At 63.2% G+C, this 9,418-nt stretch overlaps 1 protein-coding gene across 1 annotated transcript; it reads left to right on the top strand.

Moving 5' to 3' along the window:
- The first annotated feature begins 1,752 nt into the window (after positions 1-1,752).
- On the top strand, positions 1,753-8,132 carry SORT1 (sortilin 1). The gene is made up of 19 exons (XM_010584577.1): positions 1,753-1,830; positions 2,075-2,148; positions 2,282-2,384; positions 2,532-2,696; positions 2,940-3,013; positions 3,218-3,267; positions 3,548-3,675; positions 3,803-3,947; positions 4,317-4,472; positions 4,653-4,759; positions 5,074-5,176; positions 5,264-5,432; positions 5,573-5,763; positions 6,074-6,263; positions 6,390-6,506; positions 6,694-6,802; positions 7,068-7,174; positions 7,439-7,562; positions 7,684-8,132. Exons 2-19 carry the CDS (start codon positions 2,117-2,119, stop codon positions 7,696-7,698), a joined length of 2,085 nt encoding a protein of 694 aa, XP_010582879.1. The 5' UTR covers positions 1,753-1,830; positions 2,075-2,116; the 3' UTR covers positions 7,699-8,132.
- Positions 8,133-9,418: the final 1,286 nt, after the last annotated feature.

The raw sequence follows: 9,418 nt of genomic DNA, 5'->3' as shown, positions 1-9,418 counted from the left end.
TGTGAGCCGGCGGGCGGGGCCGCGGGGCCGCGGGCCCGGGGAGACGGACGGACGGACGGACGGACAGGGCGACAGCCCCGAGCGCCAGCGGGGCGAGGGAGCGAGGAACCCCCAGGAGCTACCGGGGGGACCGGGGACCCTCCGCCCCCCTCCTCACTGCTCCCGGCCCGGACAGGCGGACAGACCCCCCCCGCCCCGCCCCAGCCCGCGCCCTGTGGGCTGGATGGACGGACAGACAGACAGACACACACCTCCGCACCCTGTGCCCTGAGAGTGCCTGGTGCGGGCAGGTCATTTCTTGAGGGGGCGGGACGGACAGATGGACAGTCAGACAGACAGACATCCTCCCTAAGTGCCCTGGGATGGACAGGCGGACAGACAGACATCCCCCCTACATCCCCTGGGATGGACAGACAGACAGACAGACATCTTCCCTAAGTGCCCTGGGATGGACAGGCGGACAGACAGACATCCCACCTGCATACCCTGGGATGGACAGATGGACAGACAGACAGCCTCCCATATATCCCCTGGGACGGACAGACAGACATACATTTCCCTCTGCATTCCATGGGATGGACAAACAGATGGACAGACAAACATCCCCCCCTTCATTGCCTAGGATGGACAGACAGATGTTTTCCCCTACATCCACTGGGATACACAGACAGACAGACATCCCCACTACATGCCCTGGAACAGATGGACAGACAGACATTCCCTGCCTCTACATCCCCTGGGACGGAGGCAGACCCTACTCTCCCTGTGCCAGCTGGAGCAGGACAGGGCAGACTGACAGACGTTCCCCTAAGACACAGGCAGAGAGACACTGCCCTGCATGTGCCAGCAGAGAGGCACCTGCTGCAGTGGGATGGGCTCCATGAGCAGGGACAGACAGACAGACAGACACCGGCCTGACAGTGGGTGGGTGGCAGAGCACCCCTTGCCCCCCTTAACCCCCCAGCAGGGAGCAGACACCCCCTACCCCACCCACCCCTGCTGCCCTGAGCCCCCACAGACAGACGGACAGGGCAGACGGACAGACAGACAGCACAGGGGGATCCTGACCTCATCCCCCCCACCGGGACGGCTGCGGGTTGAACATTAACCCCGGGGCTGGCACCGTTCCCGGGGCGGGGGGGCCGGATCTGTGCCGGAATCTGCTGGCTCTCAGCCGCCGGCTGCGCCCGCTCCGCCGGCCCGGCTGGTTGCTGGTTGCTGCTGGGTGGTGGTGGCTTTGCCAGCCCAGTTTGACCAGTCCCTTGACTGGTCCCACACCAATTTGCATTTCTTTCCCCTTTTTCCCTTCCCTTCACCCCCACCAGCGCCGTCCCCAGGCCCCCCGCGAGTGTCCCCAACTGCTCCCACCCCACTGCCAGCTCCCGTCCGGCCGCTTCAGTCCAAACCAGTGTCCCCCAGTGCCACCGAAGGGGTCTCTGGCTTGCAGGCAGCTGCCCGGCACCCTGCCTGCTCCATGACGGCTGAACGTGGGCTATGGGAGCCTTTTCTAGCGTCTTGGGGGGGGGTCCCAGTGCGGCAGTGGAGGGAGGCACAGTGGGGGCTGAGTGGAGCAGAGGGGACCCTCCCGCACCCATGTTGGTGTCACCTGCCTGGGTGGGTGGCAGGGGAAGGCGCTGGGACCCTGGTGTCCCCCGGGAGGGGGTGGCCATGGGGTGTGCTGCAGCCCTGCCTTGCTGGGGAGGGGGGGGTCTGGTGCTCGTCCCCCCTACCCCAGGCGTAAGTGTGCTTTTGCCATCTCTTCCCTTGCAGTGTGTCTTCGACGACCTCAGTGGCTCTGTGTCACTCTCCTGGGTGGGCGACAGCACGGGGGTAAGCACTGTGGGGGTGTTGGGGGGGGGCCCCCCCAAAGTGGCTGTGGTTCCCTCTGCATGGGGGACAACAGTGGCCCCCTCCTGTGTCCGAGGGGCTGTGGGGCTGGTGGGACCTGAAGTAGGGATAGGGGGGTCTCTGGGGAGGGGACGGCCCTTCTCCCTGGGGGGAGCCCATGTCTTGGGGCAGGGGGGGGCCTTGGAACTCCAGGTGTGACCCTGCCTGTCTGCCTCTCCCTGCCCAGGTCATCCTCGTCCTGACGACGTTCCAGGTGCCACTGGTGATCATGAGCTTCGGGCAGTCCAAGCTCTACCGCAGGTGAGCCCCCCCACCCTCAGAACCCCGCAGGTGGCACACCGGGGACTGGCACGCACGGTGGGTTGGGGGTGGGCTGGGAGCAGCCCCCGCATCCCCACGCTGGCTCACTGCCCTGCCGATTCCTCCCTTCCAGCGAGGATTATGGGAAGACCTTCAAGGACATCACCAGCCTCATCAACAACACCTTCATCCGGACTGAGTTCGGCATGGCTATTGGCCCGGAAAACTCAGGAAAGGTAGGAGGGGGCGGCGTGCCAGGATGCCAGTGAGCCAGGACCACCTGTCTGCGCCCAGCAGCCCCCCACTTCGGGCTCGCCAGGTTGCAGTGTTTTCTTGTTTTGGAGCTCCCAGCACGGCTGAGCCCCCTCCTTCCCCGCACCCAGGTCATCCTGACAGGCGACGTGTCTGGTGGCAGCCGCGGCGGCAGGATCTTCCGCTCATCCGATTTCGCCAAGAATTTTGTCCAGACAGATTTGCCTTTCCACCCCCTGGTGCAGATCACCTACCACCCCCAAAACTCCAACTGCCTGCTGGCCCTCAGCACCGAGGTGAGGGCCAGGGAGCCAGAATGAGACCCTGGCTGGGGATGGCTAAAGCTCCTGGTGGTGTTTCCCCAAGGGTCGGCCGGATCGTGGCCATGTGTCCTGGGCTCCATCCCCGTGCCTGGAGGAAGCGTGTGGTCCCAGGATAGAGGGCGGGGGGGGTGGACACATGGTTGGGGATGGGGATTTGCAGTCCCAGAGTTGCTGGGGGGTGGTGGTCGGCCATAACCAACCTCTCGGCTCTTGCAGAACGGCCTCTGGGTCTCCAGGGATTTCGGGGAGACATGGGAGGAGATCCACAAAGCCGTCTGCCTGGCCAAGTGGTGAGTGGCTGCCCACTTTTGCAGGGTGGGGAGGATGATTTTGGGGGGGGCAATCACAGCCTGAGCAGGCAGGGGGATCCCTACCCACCCACCCAAACCCCTCAGAGCGATGGGATGAATTTGCAGGTGCTGACATCCTGGGCCACTGTGTCCTACCTGCTTTCGGGTATCCCCCCTGCCCCACTTTGTCCTTTTCTTCCCCAGGGGTGCGAATGACACCATCTTCTTCACCACCTACCTGAACAACTCCTGCAGTAAGTACTTCTTGATCTTGAGTCACGTCTCTGGGGTCCCCATTACTTGGGGGGGTCTCCGCCGGGGTGGGGGGGCTCTGCAGGGGCAAAGCCTCCCCACCCCAGCAGAGCGCCCCACAGAGAGTGTGGTGGTCCCAGCAGAAAAGCTGGGAATATCCAAAGCTGGGACACTAGAGGGGGACATATTGGGACACTGGGGGGGGACACAGCTCCAGCGGCAGCTGACGAAGCTGGAGGAAGCTCCAGGCTCGTTAATCCACTGTCCCTTCTTCTTAAGAAGCTGATCTGGGGTTACTGGAGCTAAAGAAAACCTCCGACTTCGGCAAAGCCTTCAAGGTCATCGGCACCAAGATTTATTCCTTCGGGCTGGGAGGACGCTTCCTTTTCGCCTCCGTTATGACAGAGAAGGTCCTTGTCCCCCTTCCTGGCACTGACGGAGAGCAGGCAGCGGTGGCTCATCCCTGCCTGCAGCTTTCCCCAGCATCCCCTTCCTCCCCCTGTGAGGACGAAGGATGATGATGTTTTGATTCCTCAGGGTACCACAAGGCGCATTCATGTCTCCCTCGACCAAGGCGAGACCTGGAACATGGCCCAGCTCCCCTCTGTTGGGCATGAGCAATTTTACTCCATCCTGGCCGCTAATGATGACCTGGTGTTCATGCATGTGGACGAGCCAGGCGGTGAGTGGGACAGGGCCATGTTTGATGGGGACAGGGACACATCCCAGGGCTGGGGAAACAACTGGAAACCTCTCTGCAGCAAGCAAGCCAGCTCCTCACCTGAGCACAGGGCTCTCCATGCAGCAGTAGCTCTCCTGTGCCCTGGAGGAAGGACTTTCTTGTTAAGGCATCACTAATTAGCAGGCTGCTTGCTCCGGTTTGCAACGTGAAGGGACTGTGACCGTGCTGGGTCCGCTTTGCGGCACTCGGGTTTCTCCTCATCCTGAGATGCCCCAGGAGTTCGCTGGTGCTGATGCCAGTCTGTGATGGCCCCGTGGGAGCAGCCCCCCGGCCCCCCCCCTCACTGCTGTCCCCATGTCTCTCTTGCAGACACGGGTTTTGGCACCATCTACACCTCTGACGACCGCGGCATCGTCTACTCCAAGTCCTTGGAACGGCACCTCTACACTACCACTGGTGGGGAGACCGACTTCACCAACGTCACCTCGCTGCGGGGCATCTACATCACCAGCGTCCTCTCTGAAGGTGGGCGGCCACGTCTCTGTCCCTGTCCCCCCCCCGGCCCTGAAACTGGGGTTCTGCCTCCCAAGGGACGGGATCTGGGACCTGGGGTTGCTGGAGGGAGAACGTGACCCCGTGCAGGGGGGGCGAGGACGTGCTGGGCATCATCCTGACCCCATCAGCTCTTCCTCCTCCTCCCACCAGACAACTCCATCCAGTCCGTGATCACTTTTGACCGCGGTGGGGAGTGGGTGCCGCTGCGGAAGCCCAAAAACACCACCTGTGACTCCACAGCCAGGAGCAAGGAAGAGGTGGGTCTGTCCCCCCCTGGGGGGGGCGGCCCTGGTGCCGTTCCCCTGGGTATCCTCCATCTTGGCTCTGCCAAGGGGGTGCTCGGGAGCGAGCGAATCCATCCTGCAGCTCCCACCAGCGATGCTGAGGGTGTGGGGCCAGCCGTGCGTGGGCTGTGGGTCGCACCATGGGGCTGCATGGCAAGCCCTGAGCAGGCTGGGGGGTGGTTCTACAGGTCGCTCCCCAGCATCCACCAGGAGTTAATGGGTGAATCCGCCCCCTCCGTGCCCTGTCCCCACGGGCTCCTGGACGGGCTCTCCTCTTGCACTTGCAGTGCAGCCTCCACATCCACGCCTCCTACAGCATCTCCCAGAAGCTGAACGTCCCCATGGCTCCCCTCTCCGAGCCCAATGCTGTTGGCATCGTCATCGCCCACGGTACCGAGCCTCGCTGGGGTGGGTGGCGGGGACAGAGAGCCTGTATTCGTGTGTGTGTCCCCAACTTGTGCTATCCCCCTCTTCCAGGGAGCGTTGGGGGGGCCATCTCGGTGATGAGCCCCGACGTCTACATCTCAGATGACGGGGGCTACACCTGGGCACGGATGCTGGAGGGGCCGCACCATTACGCCATCCTGGACTCGGGCGGTCTTATCGTCGCCATTGAGCACACCAGCCAGCCCGTCAACATCATCGAGTACGTACAGGCTCCCCTTGCTGCGGAGAGGGGGGCTTGCTGTTTTTTTTGGGGATCGCCCAAGCAAAGGGGGGACTGGGGGGTGCTGCAGGAGGTGCCTCCCGGACCACCTGGGTGCTGATTGACCCCTCATGTGCCAGGTTCTCGACGGACGAAGGGCAGTGCTGGTATCGGTACGCTTTCTCCAAGGACCCCATCTTCTTCACTGGCCTGGCGTCCGAGCCGGGGGCTCGCTCCATGAACGTCAGCATCTGGGGATTTCGGGGGAGCTTCCTCTCCCGCAAGTGGGTCTCCTACACCATCGACTTCAGCGAGCTGCTCAGCAGGACCTGTGAGAGCTGCTGGGGACAGCCGGGGGCTGGGGACAACCAGGGCCGGGGACAGCTAGGGCTGGGCTGGGGGATGCTTTTGGCCCCAGCCCTTGGTGCGGGTGATGTTAGCAGTCTTCCCCAGAGGAGTGTGGCCTTTGGTCCCCACCGTGGGGATGGTGTGACGGGGAGAGCGGTCGTGATTTCCACGCCCTGCCAGTGGCTCGTGCTGGGCTGCTTCCCCGCCCAGAGCAGCGTTCTGCTGAACACCGCGGCGGTGCCGTCCCCCGGGGACCCCTCCTCGGCCGTGCCGCTGAGCCCTCTCCCTTGCAGGTGAGGACAAGGACTACACCATCTGGCTGGCGCACTCCAGCAATCCCAGCATCCCCAGTGACGGCTGCATACTGGGCTACAAGGAGCAATACCGACGTCTCCGCAAGTCCTCGGTGTGCCAGAACGGCCGGGACTACATGGTGACCAAGCAGCCGACTGTCTGTCCCTGCACACTGGAGGATTTCCTCTGGTAGCCTCCATCTTCAAGTCTCCCACCTTCTTGTCCCCGTTTTGGACCAGATGTTACCCTCCTTTAGCCTGGCTCCCGCTGGGTCCCCGAGCAGGGTCTCATCTCCTTTTCATCTTTTTCTTGCAGCGATTTTGGCTACTACCGCCCAGAGAACCAGTCCATCTGTGTGGAGCAGCCGGAGCTGAAGGGACACGACCTGGAATTCTGCCTCTACGGCAGACGGGAGCTGCTCAAGACCAGCGGGTAAAGCTCAGCCGGTGTCGATGCTGGAGCCAGGGTTGGGGAGGAACAGGGTGGAAACCCCAAATCCCTGAGGAATCCTTCACCCCACACCCAGAGGGGACAGATCCTGCCCCATCGCCTTGGTTCGGGGCTGGCAGTCCCTGGGAAGCAGCTGTGGGGTCACCAGGTGTCCCCTCCCCATCTCCAGGTATCGGAAAATCCCTGGGGACAAGTGTTTGGGAGGGGAGAGCCCAAGTCGGCAGGAGACGGACATGAAAAAGAAATGCACCAGCAACTTTCTCAACCCCAGCCAGCTGGTAGGTGACAGTGACACTGGCCGGGCGCAGTGACAGCACTGGGCATCGGGCCATCTCCTGCCTGTACCCGTGGAGCCAATAAATTTGTGATGGGCAGGACTGTCCTGCCTAAATCTGCCCAGGGCCTCTTGCCTGCCTGAATCCTGGCTGGGTGCTGCAGTGACTTTGTGGCTTTTATCCCCCAGGATAAACCGGGGTGCTGGTTGTGTTTGGGGAGGGGACGTTGGTACCCCCCAGTTCTGGACGCTTCCTCCTCTCCCTGCAGGCAGCATCCACCAGCTCTACCCCCATCATCCTGGCCGTTGTGGCCGTGCTGCTCATCACCGCCATGGCTGGAGTCCTCCTCGTCAAGAAATATGTCTGCGGGGGCAGGTGAGGAGCTGAGCCAGGGCTGGATGTCCGTCCCCCCCTCACTGTAGGGCAGGGATGACACTGTCCCTCCCCAGATCTCTCGGCAAACCACCCTCCCCCAGGCTGACTTTGCACTGGAGAGGCTGCGGAGCGCCCACGTGCCCCGGTGCTGCTTTCACCCAGCTCCACTCTCTGCAGGATGAGCGTGTCCTTGCAGTGGGGGGGCTTGGTGGAGGTACAGGCAGCACGGTTACTTGTCCCGTCTTCCCCCCCCACTCCTGCCAGGTTCCTGGTCCATCGCTACTCCGTCCTCCGGCAGCACGCAGAGGCCAACGGCGTGGAGGGGATGGACGCACTGGACCCCGGCACCCCAGCCAGCAAGGGCGGGTACCACGATGACTCCGATGAGGTGAGCGTGGGGGTCCTGGCGTCCCCCCATGGGGACCCCCCCCTTCCAATGGGTCAGCTGGGAGGCAGGACGGGGAGCCATGCTGGGGACAGCTGTGGGTGACGGTCCCATCTCTCCTCAGGACCTCCTGGAGTAGCAGCACAGCAGCGCCGATGCTGGGGACACCGCTGCGCAGGCAGGGCCCCCCCGTGCAGGCAGGGCCCCCCTGCACCCACTGCCTGCTGTGGCCGGGGGCGGCTTTGCTGCTGGGGGGCACACACACGCAGGGGTTTAACTTAACTCCAGTTTAATATTTCCTTCCAGCGTGGGGGGCTTTTATGGTCTTTTATTTTTCCCTTTACTGGGCTGTTTTATTTTAAGGACAACTGAGTAGGAACTGCCCTCCCCCGTGGGGAGCAGCCTCCTGTCCCCCCCTCTGACGGCAGCATCGTTCCCGGGGTGCTGGGGATGAGCCCCGAGGTGTTACCGCTGCTGAGGGGGGGCTTGGGGGGCAGCAGCTAGGCTTGCCTGCAGCTCCCAGCCCCGCTGCCTGTTTCTTCTCCAAAGCAATATGAGCTGGGCTGCTGCCAGGGCCCCCCTGGCCCCCCCACCTTGGGGGGGGGGGCCCATGGCTGTGGGGTAATGGCCCAGCGCTGGCCCCCCCAGTCTCCCCCCCACCCCCCCGGGCTGGCCTTGGCCGAGGGAAACGCAGCAATAATGAATTAAAGCTTGAAGCTCTTTACCAAGGGGCTGGTGAGGGCTCAGCCAGGCCATCCCCCAAGCCGGCAGCGGTGCAGGCAGGATGCAGGCAGGGTGGGAGGGGCTACAAGCAGCACCCCCCCCCCGCATGGTGGGTCGGTTCTTCGCTTGCCCCCTTGCTGTGCCAGCCCCCCACCCCCTTGCCCCCTGCCAGGTTTTGGTCCCAGCACTGTTACAGTCTCCTTACACTGGAAATCCCCTTCTTTTCGGGGGGGGGGGGTTGCACCCCACGACAGACCCCCCCACACCTCAGCTGAGGTGTGGGGGTTTTATCTGACTCCCCCCAGCCAGGGTGTGGGGGCTGTGCCTGCCCCCCCCCCCAAGCTAGGTCATGGGGTGCAGCGGGATGGGGGTGCAAGAGGATGGGGGGGTGCAGACACCCCCCCATGCCCCTCAGCCCCTTGCGACCCACCATGGCTATTGCGATACGGCTGTGCTGTCATGACACATGGCTTCTGCTCTCGCCCCAGCGACTGTGCAAAGCCTGCTGCCCACCCCCCCCCGGCACGGCACGGCACAGCACAGCACACCAAGCGCCGGCAGGATGGGGGGGCCCCGGCCCCAGCACCCCTTGCATGTGCTTCAGTGTCTCCCTGGGACTCGCCTGGGGACGGGGACGGAGCGTAACCCCCCTAACTAAAAGCCATAGCCCTGCGCCCCCCCCACCCCGGCCCCCTGCCCCAGCCTTGCTGGTGGCGGGGGGGGACCGAGGCCAGTGCAGAGTCCTGTAAATAAACCTGGATGTGTTATAACTTTGTACTGGTATTTTTCTGTATATTTGCAATATTTGGGTTATTAGAAATAAAGCCAAAACGGACCCTGTGTGCCCTGATCTGTGTCGGGGAGGGGGGGGAGCACGGAGCGGGGGGGTCACCCCTTGCAGGGGTGATGCTGGAGAGGACCCTGGGGGTGGCGGTAATTATAAAGACTATAATTTATTCCAGTTTAAGGCAACTCAATACAAACCCACAGCAGATGCACACGCAACATGGGAAGGGGGGGTAGCACGGAGAGGGACCGCCCATGCAAGTAGAAAAGTGAAGGGGGGGGGGGGCACAAAAAAGGACCTGGGCCCCCTCTGGGAGCAGCCAGTACTTGCTGCGGGAGGACGGGGGTCT

The sequence above is a fragment of the Haliaeetus leucocephalus genome, unplaced genomic scaffold, assembly GCF_000737465.1.
Source record: "Haliaeetus leucocephalus isolate CR32 unplaced genomic scaffold, Haliaeetus_leucocephalus-4.0 Scaffold1000, whole genome shotgun sequence".
Classification (NCBI taxonomy): domain Eukaryota; kingdom Metazoa; phylum Chordata; class Aves; order Accipitriformes; family Accipitridae; genus Haliaeetus; species Haliaeetus leucocephalus.
The sequence above is the reverse complement of the archived record's forward strand: the minus strand, read 5'-3'. Positions and strand labels throughout refer to the sequence as shown.

Bases quoted from the DNA above. Each gene is read 5' to 3' on its own strand.
- SORT1 (XM_010584577.1), top strand. From the start codon at position 2,117: ATGAGCTTCGGGCAGTCCAAGCTCTACCGCAG. The intron at 2,697-2,939 runs GTGAGGGCCAGG...CGGCTCTTGCAG, and splicing joins TGCTGGCCCTCAGCACCGAG to AACGGCCTCTGGGTCTCCAG. The intron at 4,473-4,652 runs GTGGGCGGCCAC...TCCTCCCACCAG, and splicing joins CACCAGCGTCCTCTCTGAAG to ACAACTCCATCCAGTCCGTG.